Genomic DNA, 25,424 nt, shown 5'->3' with positions numbered 1-25,424 from the left:
TTCAATATCCAAAGTGTACTGGGAATGTGTGCTGAATAACTTTCTTCAGTGTATGGAGTCCTTATTCAGTGAAATTAAAGGTGAAACACAAAAGTCTGCAGATGCTATGATGATAGTAAAAACACAGAAATGCTGGAGGAACTCAGCTGGTCTCGGAGCGTCCAAAGGAGGTAAAGATATCGAAACAATGTTTAGGGTCTGAGTCCTTCTTCAAGGTATAAGTTTCCTCCTAGTTTGAGGAAGAGCTCAGGTTTGAAAGGTTGGTCCTTTACCTCCTATGGACGCGATGAGTCCAGCTGAGTAAAATTAATATACCATTTGCTGATTAAGGTTTGAAACATGCACATTTCAGTTTCCTTGTTCCCACTTCATTCAAAAAATTATCACCTTGGGTAAATTTACAATCCTAGCTACTTTTACCAAAATGTAATGTTTAGCTTTGTTGAATAAACGATCAGTCACAATGTCTGAACTCAAACCGACTGACTCTCATCGTCATGGAGTCACACAGCATGGAAACAGGCCCTTTGGCCCAATCTGCCTACAATGAACAAAATGTCCCACTATATGCATTTGGCCCATATTTCCACATCCATGTATCTGTCAAAATGCTTCTTAAATGCTGCAAAAGTAGAATCAAGATTCTTTTATTGTTACATAACAAAACAGATGTAATGGCACCCAACAATCTATTACGGCAGACTAGGATTCACCACCTGCAGAAATTGCCCAGTACCCCTTACAGTCTCTCTGAGCCACTGAACCTGGCTCAACCATCTCCACCAATAGCTTCTTCCATAAACCCATCACCCTCTGTATAACAAATCTCTCCCCCCTCACCTCTGAACACAGCACTGAACCTTGAGGTACACCAGTCATCACAGGCCTCCAGTCTCAAAAAACTCTTCCATGAATCCAATGTTCTATCTGCTGTCTCACCTTGGATACCTTGCAATTTAACCTTCCACAGCAACCTACCATGCCTACCTTATTGAATGCCTTGTTGAAATCCATATTTAAAGCATTTACACCTCTGCCCTCATCAACCTTCAAAAAGACTTGATCAGATTTGTGAGACGTGACCTCCCAGGTACAAAACTGTGCTGACTCTCCCTAATCAGCCCTTGTCCATTCAAGTGCATGTATATCTTCTGCCTCAGAATAGTTTTGAGTAATTAACCAACCAGTAATGCTCAATAATGTGTAACATGTAGTTCCCAGGCTTTTTGCTCAGCCCTTCATGGACGGAGACACAATGTTTGTCACCCTTCAGTTTGGCACCTCAGCTGGACTTAATGATGACATAAATCTCAGCCAGGGATGCTGTAATTTCCTCTCCAGCTACCTGCAGTGTCCATGGATATATCTGATCAGGCTCAGGAGATTTGTCTCCCATCATACACATCAGGACCTTCAACCACAATCGTCAGGTGTGTTGTCAGTCCCAGAGTTTACCTTTCATTGATCCAACATTCACATATTCCTCCTGTTTATTCAAGTGATCTTCCTCTGAGATGTGTGTCATAGGAAGGGTCAGGCTGGCTGTATCTGCATCTAAAGGCTGTAATTTCACAAAAAAATCCAATGATCAAATGGAAATCTACCATTTTGAAATTGCACAAAATCTTATCAAAACTGCATGAGAGAACACAAGGGCGTACAGGCCATGGTAAAGTTTTTTTGGTAAAGTTAGTAAATCTGAAGAGCTCAGAGTCCCCATTTGATTAAGAGGAAATTTATTAATTATCACAGTTTTGGATGTTTAATTAGCACATATCATTTTGGTAGAGCACAGGGAGAGCAGCAGCGGCCCCGGCCCCGGTCCGGGCGAAGGGTAGACGGCGGCGGCCCCGATACGGGCAGGAGCAAGGGGGAGACGGCGGCCCCGGCCTCGGTCGAGTGAGACAGGCGGAGGCCCCGGTCCGGACAGGGAGTGGGAGGCGGCGGCCCCAGTCCAGGCACAGGGAGAGCAGCAGCGGCCCCGGCCCCGGTCCGGGCGAAGGGTAGACGGCGGCGGCCCCGATACGGGCAGGAGCAAGGGGGAGACGGCGGCCCCAGTCCGGGCACAGGGAGAGCAGCAGCGGCCCCGGCCCCGGTCCGGGCGAAGGGTAGACGGCGGCGGCCCCGATACGGGCAGGAGCAAGGGGGAGACGGCGGCCCCGGCCTCGGTCGAGTGAGACAGGCGGAGGCCCCGGTCTGGACAGGGAGTGGGAGGCGGCGGCCCCAGTCCAGGCACAGGGAGAGCAGCAGCGGCCCCGGCCCCGGTCCGGGCGAAGGGTAGACGGCGGCGGCCCCGATACGGGCAGGAGCAAGGGGGAGACGGCGGCCCCAGTCCGGGCACAGGGAAAGCAGCAGCGGCCCCGGCCCCGGTCCGGGCGAAGGGTAGACGGCGGCGACATAGATCCGGGCAGGAGCAAGGGGGAGATGGCGGCCCCGGCCTCGGTCGAGTGGGGCAGGGGGAGGCCCCGATCCGGGTAGAGAGTGGGAGGCGGCGGCCCCAGTCCAGGCACAGGGTGAGCTGCGGTGGCCTCGGCCCCGGTCCGGGCAGTATGGACCGACCGAGGAGGGGAGGCAGGCCCCTCCAGCCCGGGTAAGAAACCTGCATAGGAGAAGGCCACTCCGATATAAAACCTACGACCCAAGGACCTCGCTGCCACGTCCCAGCTTGCTTGGCCACGGCACACGAACCATGGGTGTAAAGGGTGGGGCCAGTACTGCGCGCACTGCACTCCACCTAAAAGCTCCTTTGCGCAGGCCCGAGGACAGGTCCACGTCCTCCCCCTCCACGTCCTCCCCCTCCACGTCCTCCCCCTCCACGTCCTCCCCCTCCACGTCCTTCCCCTCCACGTCCTCTCCCTCCACGCCTTCCCCCTCAAAAGATGCTCACAAACTCAAGCTAGCATGCTGGAACATCAGAACCATGCTAGACAAGGCTGACAGCCACCGACCTGAACGTCGGTCTGCCCTCATTGCACATGAACTCCTCAGACTTGACATCGACATAGCCGCTCTCAGTGAAGTCCGCCTGGCAGATGTAGGCAGCCTCCAAGAACGCGGCGCGGGCTACACACTCTACTGGTCTGGCAAGCCTTCGGATGAACGACGCCTATCTGGTGTAGGCTTCATGGTCAAGAGCTTCATTGCCTCCAAACTCGAAAACCTTCCGACAGGCCTCTCGGACCGAATCATGTCCATGCGACTCCCCCTTCAGAACAAGCGTCACATCACCCTCATCAGTGTCTATGCTCCAACCCTCCAGGCGGAACCAGCAGAAAAGGACAAGTTCTACACCGACCTGCGCAACCTCATCCAACGCACCCCTACAGCCGACAAGGTTGTCATCCTGGGCGACTTCAACGCTCGTGTCGGCAAAGACTCAGAAACCTGGCCAGGAATCCTGGGCAAGCATGGCGTCGGCAAGTGCAACGACAATGGGCGCCTCCTGTTGGAGCTCTGCGCAGAACAGCGGCTTGTCATTACAAACACCCTTTTTCAGCAGAGGGACAGCCTTAAGACCACCTGGATGCATCCCCGATCCAAACACTGGCACCTCCTGGACTACATCCTGGTGCGAGAAAGTGACAAACGAGATGTGCTCCACACCAGGGTCATGCCTAGCGCGGAATGCCACACTGACCACCGGCTGGTTCGCTGCAAGCTCAACCTTCACTTCAAACCAAAGCCCAGGAACAATAAAGCCCCCAGAAAGAGGTTCAATGTTGGAAACCTGCAATCAGACGAAGCGAGAAGAAACTTCCAGGCAAACCTCAAAGCAAAGCTCGACGATGCAATCCGCCTCACGGACCCGTCCCCTGAAACACTCTGGGATCAGTTGAAGACTACCATACTGCAATCCACTGAAGAGGTACTGGGCTTCTCCTCCAGGAAAAACAAGGACTGGTTTGACAAAAACAGCCAGGAAATCCAGGAGCTGCTGGCAAAGAAGCGAGCTGCCCACCAGGCTCACCTTACAAAGCCGTCCTGTCCAGAGAAGAAACAAGCCTTCCGTCGCGCATGCAGCCATCTTCAGCGCAAACTCCGGGAGATCCAAAATGAGTGGTGGACTAGCCTCGCCAAATGAACCCAGCTCAGCGCGGACATTGGCGACTTCAGGGGTTTCTACGAGGCTCTAAAGGCTGTGTACGGCCCCTCACCCCAAGTCCAAAGCCCGCTGCGCAGCTCAGACGGCAAAGTCCTCCTCAGCGACAAGATCTCCATCCTCAACCGATGGTCAGAACACTTCCAATCTCTTTTCAGTGCCAACCGCTCAGTCCAAGATTCCGCCCTGCTCCAGCTCCCTCAACAGCCCCTAAGGCTAGAGCTGGATGAGGTTCCCACCCTGGATGAGACATATAAGGCAATCGAACAACTGAAAAGTGGCAAAGCAGCAGGTATGGATGGAATCCCCCCAGAAGTCTGGAAGGCTGGCGGCAAAACTCTGCATGCCAAACTGCATGAGTTTTTCAAGCTTTGTTGGGACCAAGGTAAACTGCCTCAGGATCTTCGTGATGCCACCATCATCACCCTGTACAAAAACAAAGGCGAGAAATCAGACTGCTCAAACTACAGGGGAATCACGTTGCTCTCCATTGCAGGCAAAATCTTCGCTAGGATTCTACTAAATAGAATAATACCTAGTGTCGCCGACAATATTCTCCCAGAATCACAGTGCGGCTTTCGCGCAAACAGACGAACCACTGACATGGTCTTTGCCCTCAGACAGCTCCAAGAAAAATGCAGAGAACAAAACAAAGGACTCTACATCACCTTTGTTGACCTCACCAAAGCCTTCGACACCGTGAGCAGGAAAGGGCTTTGGCAAATACTAGAGCGCATCGGATGTCCCCCAAAGTTCCTCAACATGATTATCCAACTGCACGAAAACCAACAAGGTCGGGTCAGATACAGCAATGAGCTCTCTGAACCCTTCTCCATTAACAATGGCGTGAAGCAAGGCTGTGTTCTCGCACCAACCCTCTTTTCAATCTTCTTCAGCATGATGCTGAACCAAGCCATGAAAGACCCCAACAATGAAGACGCTGTTTACATCCGGTACCGCACGGATGGCAGTCTCTTCAATCTGAGGCGCCTGCAAGCTCACACCAAGACACAAGAGAAACTTGTCCGTGAACTACTCTTTGCAGACGATGCCGCTTTAGTTGCCCATTCAGAGCCAGCTCTTCAGCGCTTGACGTCCTGCTTTGCGGAAACTGCCAAAATGTTTGGCCTGGAAGTCAGCCTGAAGAAAACTGAGGTCCTCCATCAGCCAGCTCCCCACCATGATTACCAGCCCCCCCACATCTCCATCGGGCACACAAAACTCAAAACGGTCAACCAGTTTACCTATCTCGGCTGCACCATTTCATCAGATGCAAGGATCGACAATGAGATAGACAACAGACTCGCCAAGGCAAATAGCGCCTTTGGAAGACTACACAAAAGAGTCTGGAAAAACAACCAACTGAAAAACCTCACAAAGATAAGCGTATACAGAGCCGTTGTCATACCCACACTCCTGTTCGGCTCCGAATCATGGGTCCTCTACCGGCACCACCTACGGCTCCTAGAACGCTTCCACCAGCGTTGTCTCCGCTCCATCCTCAACATCCATTGGAGCGCGTACATCCCTAACGTCGAAGTACTCGAGATGGCAGAGGTCGACAGCATCGAGTCCATGCTGCTGAAGATCCAGCTGCGCTGGATGGGTCACGTCTCCAGAATGGAGGACCATCGCCTTCCCAAGATCGTGTTATATGGCGAGCTCTCCACTGGCCACCGTGACAGAGGTGCACCAAAGAAAAGGTACAAGGACTGCCTAAAGAAATCTCTTGGTGCCTGCCACATTGACCACCGCCAGTGGGCTGATATCGCCTCAAACCGTGCATCTTGGCGCCTCACAGTTTGGCGGGCAGCAACCTCCTTTGAAGAACACCGCAGAGCCTACCTCACTGACAAAAGGCAAAGGAGGAAAAACCCAACACCCAACCCCAACCCACCAATTTTCCCCTGCAACCGCTACAATCGTGTCTGCCTGTCCCGCATCGGACTTGTCAGCCACAAACGAGCCTGCAGCTGACGTGGACTTTTTACCCCCTCCATAAATCTTCGTCCGCGAAGCCAAGCCAAAGAAAGAAACAGGCCATGGTGAACATTTCAAGGTACAGCAACCCTCACCAGCTGAGGTGCTGGCTCCAGCACTGAGTCCCACCCTAGTACTCTGGTATGTGTGGGGTCAACAAGTTCTCCCTATATCTGGATGGGTTCCTCTATCACCCCCACCGCTGTTAATGGCCCCAGTTCCTTCCCTCATCCCAAATGCATGTGGAGGGTATTGTTGCCCATGGGTGTTGGTGAGTGGTAGATTCTTGGGAGAGGGGGGAATTGAGGGGAGTGTGATTAGTGGAAATGGATGGGTGTAGATGGATTTCAGCAGAAGGAAAGCAGGTAGGACAAGTGTGAGTGGGACATTTTGGATAGTGTGTGTGTGTGTCTGTCTGTATGTGTATATCTGTATATGTGTGTATGTGTGTGGGTGTATCTGTGCATATGTAAGTGTTTCTGTGTATGTCTCTGTGTGTATATCTGTGTATGTGTGGGTGTATCTGTGTTTGTGTGTCTGTGAGTGTGTGGATCTGTGTATGTGTGGGTGTGTATCTGTGTATATGTGTGTGTGGGGATGTATCTCTGTATATATGGGTGTGTATCTGCGTGTGTGTGTGGGTGTATCTGTGTATGTGTGCCTGTGTGTATCTGTGTATGTGTATTTGCGTGTGTGTATCTGAATATATGTGTCTGTGTATGTGTGAGTATATCTGTGTATGTGTGGGTGTGTATCTGACTATGTGTGTGTGTATCTGCCCACGTGTGTGGGTATATGTGTGTCTGTGTGTGTACTGTGTATGTGGGTGTGTGTGTGGGTGTATCTGTGTATGTGGGGGTGTGTGTCTGTGTATGTTTGTCAGTGTGTGTGTATCTGTGTATGTGTGGGTGTATATCTGTGTGTATGTGTGGGAGTGTGTGTGTATCTGTGGGAGTATATGTGTGTATGTGTGGGTTTATCTGTGTATGAGTGTATGTGTGTATGTGTGGGTGTATGTCTGTGTACGTGTATGTGTATATATCTGTGTACGTGAGGGAGTATATCTGTATGTGTGTGTGAGTGTATCTGTGTGTGAATGTGTATCTGTGTGTGTGTGTGGGAGTGCATCTGTGTATGTCTGTGAGTGTGTGTATGTATGTGTGTGTGTGTGGGTGTGTATCTGTGTATGTGCGTGTATGTGTGCATCTCTGTGTGTATGTGTGTGTGTGTATGTGTATGTATGTGTGTATCTGTGTATGTATGTGGGTGTATCTGTGTCTGTGTGGATGTATGTGCATATGTGTGGGTGTATCTGTGTATGTGTGTGTGGATGTATGTGTGTGTGGATGTATGTGTGTGTGGGTGTATCTGTGTGTGTGGGTGTATCTGTGTGTGTGTGGGTGTATCTGTGTGTGTGTGGGCATATCTGTGCGTGTATGTATCTGTGTGTGTGTGCGTGGGTGTATATGTGTATGTGTGGATGTATGTGTGTGTGTGGGTGTGTCTGCTGCTTTCAAACTCCTAGTGAAGGTAGCAAATGCTAGGCTTGAGAGCTGCTGCTGAAGAAACCCTGGCTTCCATGGATAACACGTACATCACCCTTCATTCCCAACTCCCAGTTCCCGTTACAACACTCCAAGCTCTTTTGGGATATTTTGTGGATCTGATTATATGTGCAAAGAACAAACTGACACTTGACCTGCTAGGTTCTCCAGCAGTATGTTTTTTGCTTGCTCTAGATTCCAGCATCTCCAATCTCTTGTGTCTGATTATATGTGATTGCAGAAACTGTCGTTACATAGTGGGTGATTAGCACAGTACTATTACTGTATCAGCGACCTAGGTTCAAATCCGGCACTGTCTATAAGGAACGATCTCCGCATGGATTCCTCCACGCACTCTGGTGTCCTCCCATGTCCCAAACACATACAGGTTTCCTAGGTTAATTGGTCACATCTGTATTTTGGCAGCATGGGCTCATGGGTTGGAAGGGCCTGTCATCGTGCTATATCTCTAAATTAAAATTAAATACATATATTCAGAAGATGCTTTTCAGGATTTTAACATTCACATGATTTTCAATAAGATAAGTAAGGTGAACAGGCTTTTTTCACCAGCCACCATGAACGCTGACTGAGATGGAATTAATCACAACCAGTCAATTAATTAGATGTTTGCATCTCTCAAAACCAAAATCTCTCAAGTTCCCCCTTTACAGGTTTAATCCTCCTGCTGACAACGATGAAAAATGAACTAAAATCCACTGACCAAAAGAAAGGCATCTTATGTAAGGTGCATCTCAAAACTAAATCAGGAAAAGACAAAGGTGCTGACTGTCGCAAGAATCCAAAGAGGAACAGTGTCCTTCGGTCCTTAGTCAGTCCGAATGAACTGCCGCAATCTCTGCTGGCTGCATAAAACCCAAGCTCCTGGCTAGTGAAAGAACAAAGGACCATTAAGACCGTTACTCTTTTTATGCAGCTGCCAATGAAAAAAAATGCTGCTACAAGAAAATAAATCAGACAGTGGGTGCAAACATTTGCATTTTATGGTGAAATGCAGCTGAGTTCACAGCACTAGAATGGTTATTTTGAGGCAGATTAAAAAATACACTATCTGCTGCTTTGTCTACTCATTTAAACCACCAATTCATACAGCCAAGGATTCTCGTTGCTTCAGCAGTTTTATCTGCCAAATGGCCACTTGAAATGGCATTGAAAATACTCACTTCAGTTGTAGAGAGGCGTTTGTCCCCATTGTCACTTCCAATACCAGAGTCAAAATCTTGCTTTTTGTCAGGATAAATGTCTTCAATGCTTTGAAATCAAGGGAGAGAAAATCCAAAATAAAGGAAGCTGTTGCTAACATATAGTCGGTTCCAGTATTCCTGTCAAGTCCTGCCTCTCTGAAGAATGTCAGTGTAATGAGTGCAAAGTGTTAGCGATTCCCCAATAACATACCTTTCTGACCCAAAAAAGACTTCTTGGCACAGACTCAGTCATTTGTTTCACTAATCCACGGTGGGAATAGCTGATTAGCAATTTACAATTTAAGCAACTGTTCTGCTTCTGCCTATTATCACCTAATTATTTTTATCTTGTCATGCGAATTCTGGGTCAAGGTGAAGAAAAACGTCATACACACGTGTTCTGGATCTCTCTCTCTCTCTCTCTCTCTCTGGAACAGCACTGCTGTACTCTTACCTCAAAGCTGTTTGTGCTATCTAGTTCCACTTTTTTCCCTCTTGCATTTGATGACGACTTGTTTCTAAGTTGTCACCAAATTTTCTAAGTACAGCATTAATAGCCTGAATATGCCTGGGATCGTCTGACCTTGGACGCTAACTAGGCACAGGACTGGTCAGTTCTTGAAGGGTAGACCACTCCAAAACACCAGGTGCTCCAGGTTTCTGAGAAGGGCACTGGACAAAGTGGCAACTTCCTGCTTCTCACATTCTAAAAGTAGTATTACCTGACAATAATGGAACCTTTACCTTTACCCTCCTTCTCATAGACAGTACATAAAAGTGCTGGAGAAACCCATCATGCAGCATCCATAGGAAGTAAAAGGCAGCCGACATTTCATGCTTGAACACTCTGACCCACGATTCCTTGCATTTGCAGATTTTTTTGTTGAACTCCTTCTGTTCAGCCATCAATAATCACAAACCAGCAGTTTTTCCAAAACCCATCCTGACCCTCCATTTTCACTTCCCCTGACCCCTCACTTCCACCCTCCCCGCATATCTCTACCACTCTCCCTTTTCACCTGTCGTGCTGTGAACCTGCAGTCAGTCCTGAGGCCCCACCTGTGCTGGTTGTGGCATTAAACTCTTGCTCCAACTCCTGCTCTGCCAGACAGCAGACTTTCTCCAATTTCTAGTTATCGAACTTGTCAAGAAAGGTGGTGTCACTGTGGGTTGGTGAACTGAGCCTGGAGAAGCCAAAGATCTTCTTCCAGTCATATCCTCGTTCCTCCCTTCACATCATGATGCCATTGTCTGATGCTGCCTCTCACACAATCCCAGACCTCACTTTCCTCAGGAAATTTCTATCCACAGTTGTAATCCCACATATGCTTGTCCCAGGTCAACAAGCACATAGGTTGGCCTATGTTTTCAACCTGTTCGCTCCACTAAACATTCTTCTTCTTCCCTTGACTCTCCTGGATAAGTCCTTCCCAACTATGTCCATCTCAACTCTCAAGTCTTCCCTGGCCCAAATGGGTGATTGTTACCAGGTACCTCTCCATCACCTCTCCATCCCTCCACACTTCACAAGATCACAAGACAAAGGAACAGAAGGTGGCCACAAGGCCCATTAAGTCTGTTCCGTAAAACTACACTAAGCTACTCTACACTATTTCCAGTTTCCGGCCTTTTCCCCATATTCCTTGATGCTCTCACTAATGAGATACCTGTCTATTTCTTGTTTAAATACTCCCAGTGATCTGGCTCCCACAGATCCACGACCCTCTGGCTAAAGAAGTTCTTTCTAATCTCTGTTTTATATGGATAGCCTCTAATTTTCAGACTATGACCCCTTGTCCTCAATTCACCCACCAAAGGAAACATCTTACCCGCATCCACCCTATCTAAACCTTTCAAAATACGAAAAACCTCTATGAGATTTCCTCACATTCTCCTATACTCCAACGAATACAATCCAAGAGTTGTCAAATGCTCCTCGTACGTTAGCCCTTGCATTCCGGGAATCAACCTAGTAAATCTCCTCTGCAGCCTTTCCAACAACATCACATCCTTTCTAAGATAGGGGGCCCAAAACTGCACACAATACTCCAAATGAGGCCTCACCAGTGCCCCATAGAGTCTTGAAATGTATGCCAACACAGCATTCGCTTTCTTCACTATCAATTTTACCTGGTCATTAACTTTTAGATTTCCTTGCATGAGGACACCCAGGTCCCTTTGCATATCCAAGGTCTGAATTTTCACCACATTCAAATAGTATCCTGCCAAAGTGTACAACTGTACATTTCTCTATGTTGAATAACATGTGCCATAATTTTGCCCAGTTTCCAAATCTGTCTATATCCTTCTGCAACTTTACGGTTTCTACTACACTTCCTACCCCACACCTATTTTGGTGTCATCCACAAATTTGGATATAAAACCACAATCCAAATCATTAATATGAATGGTAAACAGCAGTGGCCCCAACACCGACCCCTGCAAAACACTACTAGTTACAGGCAGCCATCCAGAACGAGAACCCTTAATTTCAACCCTTTGCTTCCTGCCTATCAACCACTTCTCTATCCAGTTTAATAACTTCCCTGTAATTCCATGGGCCCTCATCTTATTTAGCAGCCTAATATGTGGCACCTTATTGAAACTCTAAATAGATAACTTCCGTCACAATCTCAGGAGCTTCTTCCTTGAGCAGAAACCCAATCAGTTGCCCTCCACCAGCTCACTCATTTGCCAGGATGGATTTGTCCACATCTCCATTCACTTTCCCAGATCACAAGTGAGGAAATCTACATGGATCCTGTTATTCTTAAGTAATTTAGAGATGCAAGATTCAAATAACAAGAGAGACTTTACTTACTGATCATCATCTTCCATCATCTCAGGAAACTGTCCACACACCCACATATACATACGCCCCACAGTGGTGCACTACAGTTACTACAGTGAGGAGGGTGTATTCTTACGCAGTTACAAAATAGTTCACATTATTCTGACTATATAACATCCCTCCTTCTCAAGATAAAAGAAAGATTTAGTGCTGTTTATTGCTTTCTTTCCAGTACAACTAAAGAAACTGAACTTGTACACTAGTTTTTTTACACAACTATTTTTAAATAATCCTTATCGATATCGGATTGTCATCAGTATGTTGTTTTGCCATCTTGTGGATTTGGCTGCGACTGTTGGGCTCTGTGTTGCTGGTACACGTGGAGGTTATGTAGCTTGTTGTGCTTCACCTGACAACTGCTGTGTGGATGTTTCCGTATTAGTGGTCGTGGTCTATTCACTTGTTACCTCACTTGATATTGGTGTTGCAGGCTTTGCTGGTATTAAAGCTTTCTGCTTCATCGCATCTTGTGTCAGACAGATGTGAATTCTGTTCCTCCTCATCTGATTGCCAGAGTCTGTCTCGACAATGTATGATCTTGGAGTCTCAGCTTTTCTGATGACCTTTGCTGGGGTCCATATTTTTAACATTGGCTCTTGAATATGGACAACTGCCCTCTGAAGAGTTCTGGCCGTGCTTGTGTATTTTTTTATAACGCTATTGTTCTTCTTCTTGCATGTCAGACAATCTTCTGGTTTCCCCCTGGTCTTCTGGAGGGTATAATTTGCCTGGCAGAGTTGTTTTATATCTCCTGGCATTTAGAAGTTCTGCCGAGGACTTCATGTCTGCCCTTAAAGGTGTTGCTCGTAATGATAGAAGAGCTAGGGTTTTGTGGAATGGGTCTTCTTTTGCTTTGCAACACTTAACTAGTGTGCGTTTCACCGTTTGCACTTGTCTTTCAATGAACCTTTGGGGTCGTATGGGGATAATGTAGTGATAACAAACCCATACTCTGCAGCCAGATTTCTGAATTCTTGTGACGTGAACTGTGTTCCATTGTCACATATTACTTGCTAAAAGGTATTCCTTGTTCAGCAAGGAGTGCTCTCATTTCTGAGATGGTAGTTGATGCTCTCAGGTCTTTCACCCTTTTGACGAACAGAAGCTTAGAGTAGTAACAGGCTACTGTTACATACCACTCTTGACTCTATGTGTTGCTGTGTTGCTCATACTGTGTGCCATGGCCTGGCAGGTGGCATGTGGTCACCATATTTTCAATGTATTTGTATATACTAGTCCAGTAGATGGCTGACTTCGCTCTGAGTTTGTATTTCTCCATTCCCATGTGACCATCATGTATTTTCTGGATAATCTCTTTTTGCATTGTTTCAGTCTTGATCCAGCCAGCAGTACACCATTCTCCAATGATATGTTGTCTCTGATAGACCAATATTGATGTATTGAAGGCTATATCTGCTTTATCCTCTCTGGCCATCCTTGATTGGCTTGTTGAGAAAGCATTTGCAACACCTCGTCCTTAATGGTTTCTTCTCAGATCTGGCTTATTTATTACTGGTCACACTGACGAGATGATGTATCTTGATCCCCATGTCTTCCATTTCTTAGTTTTCATTCGTGACAAGGTATCAGCAAGTACCATCTCTTTGCCTGGTATGTATTTTAAGTCGAAGTTGTAGCATTGTAGCTGGTGCCTTGTTCAGGTTTTTTCTCTGGATGTGTGCCAGTGGGCGATGATCACTTTCCACTAGAAATTTCCTTCCATACAGAAGTTTGTGAAACTTTTCGTATCTGTATATGACCGCCCACAGCTCTCTCAATATTGCCTTATCTGGTCTCAGCTGTTGTTAGTGCTTTTGAGGCAAAAGCTATTGGTTTTCCTCCTTGTACTAATGCTGCACCAAGGCCTCTGTTAGATGCATCTACTTGCAGAGTGAGGGCTTTTTCTCTATCATAGTATCTCAACTCCACTCCTCTACATATTATTTCTTTGAGATGATCAAAACTTCTCTGATGTGATGGTGACCAGTGAAATTCCACGTCTTCCTTCAGCAACTCTCTGATGTTTGTTGTGTAGTCTGACATATGTGCTGTGAAGAAACTTGTGTATTGGACCAACCCAAGGAAACTTCTGAGTTTCTTCTTGTCCTTTGGGTGCTCATCTCGGCAATGGCCTTAACCTTCTCTGGGCTCGGTTCTACCGCGTCAGGAGTGTATACCATTCTGAAGAATTGGCATTCCTTCTCTTTTATAATGCATTTATCTGCATTAAGTTTAATTCCAGCTCCTCTTGTTCTGTCCATGGACCCATGTAAATGAAAATCATGAGCTTTTCCATCTCTGCCAAAAACCTGGATGTCGTCCGTGATGCCAACAACACCTTTACACCCTCTGTAGGTCTCATCGAACTTGTAATGACCAAATGGAGTATTGAACGTTGTTAGTAGTGATGATTCCTCATCTAGTTTCACATTCCAATATCCATTCTTAGTACCTAGCTTGCTGAAGGTTTTGGATCCTGTTAGTTCTGCTGTGATGTCTTCTAGTGCCAGTGTTGGGTAGTGACCCCTTTTATTGCTTGATTAAGTCTTTAGGGTCCAGACATATTCTCAAGCAGCCATTGGTTTTACTTTGACGACGATGGAATTTACCCCTTCAGTCGGCTCAGTCACTTTGGCATGATCTGCCATCACTTTTCATGTCCTTTAGTTCTTGCTCCAGCTCTTCTTAAGCTCTGGCCATCCTTGAGCAGGGTCAACGGGTTTGCAGTTTGGATCTATGACGATGTGATATTCAAAGTCTCCAAAGGATCCAAGTGAATCATCAAAGGATTCCAGGTACATGCTCATGAGCTCAGCCTTGTTTGTGACTGGAGGTCAGTTCTCCAATGGAGAGTCTCCATTGATCCTTATGGATATCATCTTCATCTGGATCTCATCATTGACAGAGATAATTTGCAACTCCCGGCAGCTGTCCAGACCTAGATTTGCTGGTCCATCTGCATCTATCACGTAAAATGTACAGAGGATGTTCTTTCCCTTAGGGCAGTTATTAATCTTAGGTTTCCCTAATTGCTTGATCATGGGTCCACCATAGGCTGTTAATGTGACATTTGCTGTTTCCAAAGGATACCCTTTTATTACCACAGGCTCTACATTTAGAACTGTATGCAGGGCATTTGTTTCAGTCATCGAAGGGATGCTGTCTGTCACACTTCCTGCAGGTCTTGGGGGGGTTTGCACTTTCTGATTGTGTTCTGTTTAAAGCCATCTATTTTCAGTACCAGAATACAAGGATAACTCCAATCTGAGTTCGAAGGTCTAATAATATCAATTCTCGACATATATTCCACCTCCTTGATCCAATGATTTTACTCTTCTGAATGTTTATTCTATATGGGTGTTGTTTAATGGGACTTGTCCATGTCCACATCTTGATAAATCACTGATGTCCTTTTTGGCACATCAGGAAATAAATTTTTATATTTCAAAATTAATTCTTTCAACTGCATCAGTTCTTATGACTTAAGATGGCCTAACTTTTCCTCCAAATTTTCCAAAATTTCTGAGTTAGACAGGCACACAGGAACCATGGTTTCTTTAAGGTTACCCTTACAAGATTCTGTTTCCATAATCTTATGATCCATAACTTCCTCAACCCTGTCAACAACTAACACCTCTGATACAGATTGTTCTCCACTACCCTTATCCTCATAATATTTCCACATATTTATATGACAAACCTGAGTTTTATTCCTTCGATCTGGTGTTAACAACATAGTTTACATTATTCAGTTTTGATTTAACTACGTACTGTCTAGAAAATTTAGTTTTCAAAGGATTGTCATGTGTTGCAAACAAAATCAAAACTTTACTTCTTGTCTTAAAATTCCTCACTTGAGCTTTCCTGTCAAATAAACGCTTCATTTTACCCTGAGCCTTTTCCAAATTCTCTTGAGCCAAAGTCCACACTTTTTGTAACCTATCTTTAAATTTAGAAACATAATCCAGCAAGTTTAACTGCACATCCTCATTACCCACTGTTCTTTTATCAACATTAAAGGTCCTCTAACCTGATGTCCAAACACAATTCCAAAAGGGCTGAAACCTAATGAATCTTGGACAACCTCCCTTGCTGCAAATAACAATAAATGAATACCTTCGTCCCAATCTTTTCCATTCTCCAGACAATAAATCCTCATTATATTTTTAATAGCATCAACCATTCCTTCTCTTTGCTGTGGGTGGGTCTGCATAGATAGGGATTTCATTTGTGTCCTTGTGGATTCGAAGGCTTTGGCAGTGTCTATAGCTTTGGTCGACTTCAAGCTATCCTTTTGCACTTTGGGATGGGCACTGTCCCATCTTAGTTGATCAACTAATCTTTCCTCTATATCCTTAAATCTGCATTTTGCAGCAACAATCTTTAGTCTAGTGAGGAAGTTATCAACAGTTTCATCAGTCTCTTGCATTAAGCCTTGCAATTCATAGTTTAATCAGCGCTGTCTCCGCTCCATCCTCAACATTCATTGGAGTGATCTCATCACCAACATTGAAGTACTCGAGCTGGCAGAGTCCGCAAGCATCAAATCCACGTCTCCAGAATGGAGGACTATCACCTTCCCAAGATCGTGTTATATGGCGAGCTCTCCACTGGCCATCGAGACAGAGGTGCACAAAAGAAGAGGTACAAGGACTGCCTAAAGAAATCTCTTAGTGCCTGCCACATTGACCACTGCCAGTGGGCTGATATCGCCTCCAACCGTGCATGTTGGTACCTCACAGTTTGGCGGGCAGCAACCTTCTTTGAAGAAGACCGCAGAGCCCACCTCACTGACAAAAGACAAAGGAGGAAAAACCCAACACCCAACCCCAACCAACCAATTTTCCCTTGCAACCGCTGCAACCGTGCCTGCCTGTCCCGCATCGGACTTGTCAGTCACCAACGAGCCTGCAACAGACGTGGACATACCCCTCCATAAATCTTCGTCTGCGAAGTCAAGCCAAAGAATTCTATGATTAGACCTGGGTTTAAGGTAAGAAGTAAACTTTACAAATATCTGCTCCGGATCATTTTTTCTCCACCTCTGTAAGTTCCCAGCTATTAAATAAGTCAAGGCCTCGCTCCCCTGTCCAGACAAGTAATAACAGACCTTCTCCTCTGCTGTTGCATTTTTTAAAGTTTTTGAATGCTAAATTGCACTTTCTGCTGAAACATTTTAAATGATTCACCAATGTCTTCAGCCTCCCCTCCATCACTGGGTGAACTGCTGTTGCTCCAGCCATTTTTTTTAGTAATTTTTTTAATATCTTCTTCCCCTTCGTATTTCAATGACTTACAATCATGGCTTTATTCTTCTTCGCTTATACCGCTGCTACCAGGTTATGTCTCCTGAGTGACTTGGGAGGCTTCTTAAATAATTTAGAGATGCAAGATTCAAATAACCAAAGAGACTTTACTTACTGATGCCTTCCACCATCTCAGGAAGTTGTTCACACACCCACATATACATGCGCCCACAGTGATGCACTACAGTTACTACAGTGAGAAAAGTGTATTCTTACACGGTTACAAAATAGTTCACATTATCCTGACTATATAACAGATATATTCCTTTCCTGTCATACTTGAGACCCTTCAACCCTTTATTGACCACGGCATTACTTCTGCTTCCTATTCTCTGAAAACTCAAAGCTGTAATCTTTCTGCTGCCAATTTCCTCCTTGCCCTCAACTTCCCAGGGTGTATCTTTGACCCTTCCTTCCCTTCCATGTCAGTGGGTAAGCTAGCCACAAACATCTCCAACAGGCTGACAGACTCCCACAGCTCTCTCCACTGTGCTTCTTCCCTCCCTGATTCCTGGAAGGACTCTATTCTCTCAATTGCTCTCACATTGAAGCTCGTTGGATGACAAGGTTGCCTTTGGGATGTTTTTCTCCCTCTCCCATCTCATTTGCATACCACACCCTCCTCCTGTCACAACAAGGAGATAATCCCATGGGTCCCCACCCTGCATGCCACCATAGGCATTTTCACCTCCCTATCCTACCCTACTTTTCAGAGTATTAAATGGCAGGCATGGGCAACTTGGAGCTCCCTGTTGCCTCCCTGTTGCCTACCAGGTTAATTTTCCACCCCTTTCTGACCCACTCTACCTATGGCCTCCTGCACTGATGTACCAATGCCAACAAAGCCTTCTGGACACATTGGTGCCTTGCAGACTCAATATCAAATTCTACACTCTCTCTCTATGTCAGAAGTGTCCACTTCTGTGTATCTCGTCAATCCAGGGCTAAGCTCTCTGACAGCTTTATTAATTGTTTGACTGAATGAACTCGACAACTTATTCCCAGGGTGAGCTTGGCCTCACCCATTAAGATATTGTCCTTGTCCTACCTCTCACTCCCCCACCTTCGTGGTAACTATAAACCAACATGCCACTCTTTCCCACTTCTAACTCAGAGTCTTTGACATAAAATCTCCTCTTTTCACTGCCTTTCGCACTTATTACAGATTTCCAGCATCTGAAATTTTTGGCAATGGTGCTGGAGAATAGGCAATTCAATTTTGGACTGGACATATAGAGAGCTTATGATTGTCTGTTATAAGAAAGTGGTTTATATCCGTAGTCGGAACATGAAAGTCTGCAGAAGCCATGATTGTCGTAAAAATACAAAAATACTGGAGGAAATCAGCAGATTTTGCAGTGTTCATAGGAGGTACAATGTTGGTTCAGTTTTAACATTAAGGAAGAATTTGAACAGGTACATGGATGGGAGAGGTATGGAGGGCTATGGATGGGTGTCGATCAGTGGGACTAGGCAAAAAATGGTCCAGCACAGACTAGAAGAGCCGAAGGGGCCTGTTTCTGTGCTGTAATTGTTTTATGGTTCTATACTCAACCTTTCAGGTCTTCAAGATATGAGAAAAAGGGCTTGGGGAGGAGGGAAGGGCAGGAGGAGGAGCACAGGGCAACAGGACATGGATAGAAGGACAGAAAAGGAAAGGTGAGAAATGATTGGAGGAGGGTGGTGGCTCTCTGAATGCAGAGGGATAGGGTGAGAGAGAGAGACTGACAGACAGACAAAGACTTACCAGGCATACTGCACTTGGGAGCCTTTCCCACTGCACCATGATTTACCTGGTTTATCGGCAAACCAGCATTTTAAGGACCGCCCACCATCAACGGTGACAACACGAGACCAGGTTATGCTTTCACACCTCCAGAAGGTGATTAGTGAGTTAATTCGGCTGGGCTCTGACACATGGCCCCACCAAGGGTCAGAGCCTGATTGAATTAAACTTGCCCTGCCAGGTTGGGATATTTCACACCGCACAATTACCCGGAACAGACCTGCTAAATTAGCCAGTTAACCCACACAGAATTGGCAGTGTGAAAGGGGCTTAGGGGAAGAGGAGAGACCGGTAACTATTTGGCGGGTGCCAAGAAAACAGACCCAACCAGTTTCCCTCTGCCAACACACCTCCAGCTGGCAGAATTTGTCCTCATTGTCAATAACTTCTCCTTTGACCCATCTCACTTTCTGTAAGTCAAAGGGGGAGCAGATTTTGAATCGTGCGCTGTTTGTAAGGATTTTGTAACTTCTCCTCATGTCCGAGTGGGTTTTTCCCAGGGGGCTCCACTTTCCTCCCACGGTTCAAAATGTACCAGAGGTTGTAGGTCAATTGGGTGTAATTAGGTAGCTTGGACTCATGGGCTGAATTAGCCTGTTACTGCACTGTATGTCTAAATTAATTTAAAAGACTGACATAAGAGTCTGGTTAGAGTTATCATTATTTACACTGAACAATGAAGATTCTGGTTCAAATTTTAATGAAAAAAAAAATGTAGACATACAGCATGATAACAGGCCATTTTGGCCCATGAATCCGTGCTGCCCAATTTACACCCAATTAACCTACACCCCAGTACATTTCGAACAGTGGGAGGAAACAGAGCCCCCAGAAAAAGCCCATGAGGAAAGAACATACAAACTCCTTACAGACAGCACTGGACTCGAACCCCAGTCTAGTCCTGATCGCTGGTGCTGTAAAGGCATTGCAGTAACAACTACGCCAACCATGCCACTCTTTTGAGTGTATTTTATGGATTTTGGGCTGCTGATCCCAAAAATAACCTTAAAATTTTCCTATCACGTATCGATTTTTAGATATGAACTATTTTTGTGATTTCCTGTCATAGTTTAAGTCTACTTCAAGCGTACAAAACTATGAAGTGCAACATGTCATTGAAAATTTATTTCCTGCATTCCCACTTGAACTTCTTCCCTGCTGATCTTGGTGCAGTCAGTGACGAACACCGTGAAAGGTTTCACCAGGACATTGCAACCAGGGCAACTGGAATCCATCCATGCTGGCCGACTATTGTTGGACACTCTAATCGTCTGGCACCAAACCTGCGGCAATGTTTCTCCCACAGCCCCTGCAATTTCCACACCAGCTTCCCTCAAGGTCTGAGGGAATATCTTGTCAGGCCCTGGGGATTTCCTCTCTAATCTATATAAGCTCTACAACATGACTGTTTGTTTTCCTTACTTCCTGAGACTCTGTGCCCATTTCCTGAGTAAATACAGATGAAAAAAAAACATGCAACATCTTCCCCATCTCTTATCTTCAAGGGGACCAAATTTGTCCCTTGCTCTTTTGCTCTTAATATACTTGTAGAAACCCTTAGGATTTTCCTTCACATTTTCTGCCAAAGCAACCTCGTGTCTTCTTTCACCCTTCCTGACTTCTTTCTTGATCTTGTTCTTGCATTTTTATACTCCTCAAGTACCTCATTTGCTCCATGTTGCTACATCTGTAATACGCCTCTCTCTTCTTCTGAACCAGATCCCAAATTTCACTTGAAAGCCAAGGTTCCCCATGCCTACTAACCTTACCTTTAATCCTGACAGGAATAAACAAACTCAGTACTCTCAAAATTCCATCTTTGAAGGTCCCCCACTTCCCTTGCACATCCTTGCCCAAAAACAACTTATCTCAATCCACGGGCATTCTAGATCCTTTCTCATTTCCTCAGAATCTCAACCCGAGGTCCAGACCTATCCTTCTCTATAATTAATGAAACTAATTGCATCGTGTTCCCCAACACATACTTCTGTCACCTGTCCTGTCTTGTTCCCTAATAGGAGATCCAGCATTGCATTCTCTCAAGTTGGTACCTCTACCTAATGATTTAGATAACTTTTGACCAACTCCAAGCCATACAGAACCTTTAAAGTATGGGAGTCCCATTTAATATATGGAAAGTTAAAATCTTTGAATATCACAACTTTACGTTTCCTTCAGCTGTCTCCTATGTCTCTACAGATTTTTTTCCCTCTAATTCTTGTTGATTACTGGGCGGTCTATAATACAACCCCATGAGTATGGTCATACCTTTCCCGTCGCTCAACTCCACCCACATTGCCTCAGCAGCAAGGTCTGTCCTGCCAAGGCTCAGCTGTTATATTTTCCCTGATGACCAATGCCATTCCTCCCCCTTTCATCCCCCCTGTTTTATCACGTCTAAAGCACGGAAATCCGGAACATTGAGCTTCCAGTCCTGCCCCTCTTGCAACCAAGTTTCACTAATGCCCGCAATATCATAATTCCATGTCACAATCCACAATTCTAAGATCATCTGCCTTTCCCACAATACTCCATGCAACGAAATAGATGCACCTGAGATCATTTCCACCATGTACAACCCATGTCTTCTCATGGTGCATGCAATTTTCACATCACCTTTTCCCTCCTCCACTCCTCTATCTTCTCTGGTACTCTGCTTCCCATCCCCCTGCAAATCTAGTTTAAACCTACCAGAACAGCACAAGCAAACCTTCCCGCAAGGATATTAGTCCCCTTCCAGTTCAGATGCAAACTGTTCCATCAGAACGTGTCTCACCTTCCCTGGCTGAGAGCCCAATGATCCAGAAACCTGAAGCCCTCCCTCCTGCACCATGTCTTAGCCATGTACAAAACTGCTTTATCCTCCAATTTCTAACCTCACCACCACGTGGCGCAGGTAGCAATCCTGAGATCACTAACCCAGAGGTCCTGTCCTTCAACCTAGTGCCTAACTCCCTGAACTCTCCTTGCAGTATCTCCTCACCTTTCCTACCCATGTCACTGGCCCCAAAATGGACCAAGACATCTGATGGCTCACCCTCCCTCCTGAGAATGCCATGAACTTGATCTGACATATCTTGGACCCCGGCACCAGGGAGGCAACTTACCATCCAGGTACTCAATCTCTTCCTCAGAACCTCTTATCTGCCACCACCCCCCTAACTATGGAATCCCCTATCACTACAGCTCATCTCCTCTCCTCCCTTCCCTCCATGCAAGAGACCTGATATCTGTGGCTTCTACTTGGTAGGTCCCCCCCCCCCCCCCCCCGCAACAGTATACCTGTTATTGAGGGGTACAGCCACAGGGGTGCCCTGCTCTGCCAGTCTGGTCCCCTTCCCTCTCTTGACTGTCACTCATCTGCCCTCCTCCTACCTCCTAAGTGTGATAGATCCTGTCTATCATCCCCTCTGCCTCCAGGATGATCTGGTGTTCATTCAACTCCAGCTCCAATCCCTTTACTCAGTTTGTCAGGAGCTGCAGCTCTTGCAGATGAAGTCGTCAAGGATATTGTTTTCTGGATTCCCTGATGACCCACGTTCTGCAAGAGGAGTGTTCCCCTGCCTTGGCTGCCATTCCCACTGTCAGTGACTAGAGGAAAAAAAATACATCTAAAACCTGTCCTTACCTGTGCCTACCTGCTGAATCCTTTTTTTCCTCGAATAGGGTGCCTCTTTCTTACTTCAACTCCTACTATTCCTCGCCTCTTACCTGTTCTTGACAAAGCCTGTTGAGCCAAAGTCTCACCATTCTGACTCAGCACACTCTGACAATGGCCACTCCCTCGAGATAAACCCCAGACAAGATAAACCCCAGGTTACCACAGGAAGCAAGGGAAGATATTGCTGGGGTGTCGACAATTATCTTTTCATCCTCCCTGACCACTGGAGTGGTACCAGAGGATTGGAAAATGGTAAATCTGGACCCCAGATTTAAGAAATGTAATAGGGAGAATCTAGACCAGTGAATCTATGTCAGTGGTGTACAAACTATTGGATAGGATCTTAGAGACAAGACTTCCGAGCATTTAGATAAGCATAGACTGCTCAGGAATAGTCAGCATGGCTTTATGAGGTCATGCCTCAAGAGCCTAATTGAGTTTTTGAGGAAGTAACAGAAGAAATGGATGAGGGTAGGGTGGTAGATATTGTGCATATGATTTTAGTAAGGCATTTGACAAGGTTCCCCATGGAAGAAAGACCTAAGGGATGGGATCTCTGGAACCTGGTTGTGTGGATTCAGAATTGGCTTGCCTGCAAAAAGCAGAGGGTAGTGGTAGATGGAATGTTTTCTGCCTGGAGATCGGTGACGAGTGGAGTTCTGCAGGGATCTGTTCTGGGATCCCTGCTCTTTGAGATTTTTATAATTGACCTGGACAAAGAATTAGAAGGATGTCTTTTTAGAAGTAAGTCTTTTGATGCCACGAAGGTTGGAGGTGTTGTGGATAGTGTAGATGGTTGCTGTTAGTTACAATAGGATATAGACAGGATACAGAGTTCGGCAGAGAAGTGGCTGATAGAGTTCAATCCAGATACGTGTGAAGTGATATATTTTGAAAGGTCGAACCTGACGGCAGAGTATAAGGCTAATCAAAGGATTCTTAATAGTGTGGTCCAAATCCAAATTTCAAGGTGACCACATAGGTTGAAAGGGTAGTTAAGAAAGCTTAAGGTGATCTGGTCTTCATTAGTAGGGGGATTGTGTTCAAGAGTAGTGAGGTAATGTTGCAGCTCTATACAACTCTGGTTAGACCATACTTGGAATATTGTTTTCAATTCTGGTTGCCTCATAACAGGAGGGATATGGAAGCTTTAGAGAGGATGCAGAGGAGATGTATTAGGGTGTTGCCTAGACTGGAGGATGAGTCTTATTAGGCAAGGTAAATGGAACTAGAGTTTTCTCTTTGGAGTGAAGAAGTATGTGAGGTACTTTAATAGGGGTTTATGAGATAATAAGAGATATTTTACCCAGGGCGATAGTAGCAAATACCAGAGGCCATCTGCATAAGGTGAGGAAATTTTAAGGGAGCCATTGGGGGTATGTTTTTTACCCAGAAAGTAGTGGATGCCTGGAATGCATTGTCAGGGATGGTGGTACAGGCTTGTATAAGAGGAACATTTAAAAGACTCTTGGACAGGCACATGGATACAATAAATATAGAGGGTAATGGGTGTGAGGGAGGGAAGGTTTAGATTGTTGAGTAGAATTGTACAGGTTGGCGCAAAACTTTGGGCCAAAGAGCCTGTACTGTGCTGTAATGTTCTGTATTTTACTCTGCCCCATGGGAAAAAAACCTTTCTGCATCTACTCTGTCCATGCCTTTCAATACATTTCAATGAGATCCCCACTAATTCTCCTAAATTCCAACAAGTAAAGCCAAGAGCTGTCAAATGCTTATCTGATAACCCTTTCATCGAATCACAGAATACCAGAGCCTTTTGGTCCTTCTAGTCTGTACCAAAACATTATTCCACTTGTCCCATTGACCTGTTCCCATTCCATAACCCTCCAAACCTATCCCATCCATGTATCTATCTGACTTATTCTTAAAATTTAAGAGTGATCAGATGGCAGCTCATTCCACACTCTCACCACTCTGAGTGAAGAAGTTCCCCCTAATTTTCCAACTAAACTTTTCCCCTTTCACCCTAAAGCCATGTCTTCTCGTATTTATCTCTCCTAATCTAAATGGAAAAAGCCTATTAACATTTACTCTGTCTATAAACCTCTATTAAATCCCCCCTCATTCTTCTACGCTCAAGGAATAAAGTCCTAACCTGTTCATCCTTTCCCTGTAAATCAACTCCTGAAGACCCGGCAACATCTTAGTAAATCTTCTTTGCCCTCTTTCAATCTTATTGATATTCTTCCTGCCAAGAACAGCACACAATACTCTAAATTTGGCCTCACCGATATCTTATATTACCTCATCATAACATTCCAACTCCTGTACTTAATACTTTGTTTTATGAAGGGCAAGATGCCAAAAGCTTTCTTCACAATCCTGTCTTCCTGTGACACCACTTTCATGGAATTACATAGCTGAATTCCCAGATCCCTTTGTTCCTCTGCACTCCTCAGTGCCCTACCTTGGTTGGTCCTTCCAAACTGCAACACCTCACACTTGTCTACATTAAATTCCATCTGCTACTCTCTGGAATCTTTCATTCCTGGAATCATCCTAGTGAACTTCCTCTGAATCTTCTCCAACATCAGCACATCCTTTCTTAAATGAGGAGCCCAAAACTGCTCACAATACTCCACGTGAGGTCTCACCAGGGCTTTCTAAAGTCTCAACATCACACCCTGCTCTTATATTCTATTCCTCTTGAAATGAATGCCAGCATCACATTTGCCTTCTTCACCAGGATCTCAAGCTACAAGTTTACCTTCAGGTTATCCTGCACAAGTCCCTTTGCATCTGGGTATTTTCAATTGTCTCCCCATTTAGAAAATAATTTTCCCTTTTATTTTTTCTATTAGTCTAACCTTTTCTGCAGCCTCTCTGTTTCCTCAACACTACCCAATCCTCCACCTTCCTTCATACCATCTGCAAACTTGGCCACAAAGCCATTAATTCCATAATCCAAATCATTAATACACAATATAACAAGATGCAGCCCCCACACCGATCCCTGTAAAACACCACTAGC

The 25,424-nt window shown here is 45.5% G+C and overlaps 1 protein-coding gene across 13 annotated transcripts in view; it reads right to left on the bottom strand.

Annotated features, from left to right (window-relative positions):
• lrch1 (leucine-rich repeats and calponin homology (CH) domain containing 1) overlaps positions 1–25,424 on the bottom strand; it is a 415,951-nt gene that overhangs the window by 135,900 nt on the left and 254,627 nt on the right. For all 13 annotated transcript variants that reach the window (XR_011341921.1, XR_011341922.1, XR_011341923.1 and 10 more), the window contains 2 exons: positions 8,808–8,895; positions 1,456–1,561 (listed from right to left, as the gene is read on the bottom strand). Coding sequence is in view for 9 of the 13 variants with exons in the window: in XM_069890277.1 (XP_069746378.1) it covers positions 1,456–1,561; positions 8,808–8,895 (194 nt within the window). In the remaining 4 variants the exon portion in view is untranslated. The remainder of the gene's footprint in view (positions 1–1,455; positions 1,562–8,807; positions 8,896–25,424) is intronic.

The sequence above is a fragment of the Narcine bancroftii genome, chromosome 7 (assembly GCF_036971445.1).
Source record: "Narcine bancroftii isolate sNarBan1 chromosome 7, sNarBan1.hap1, whole genome shotgun sequence".
Lineage (NCBI taxonomy): Eukaryota > Metazoa > Chordata > Chondrichthyes > Torpediniformes > Narcinidae > Narcine > Narcine bancroftii.
Note: the sequence above shows the minus strand (reverse complement) of the source record. Positions and strands in the feature narration are given on the sequence as shown.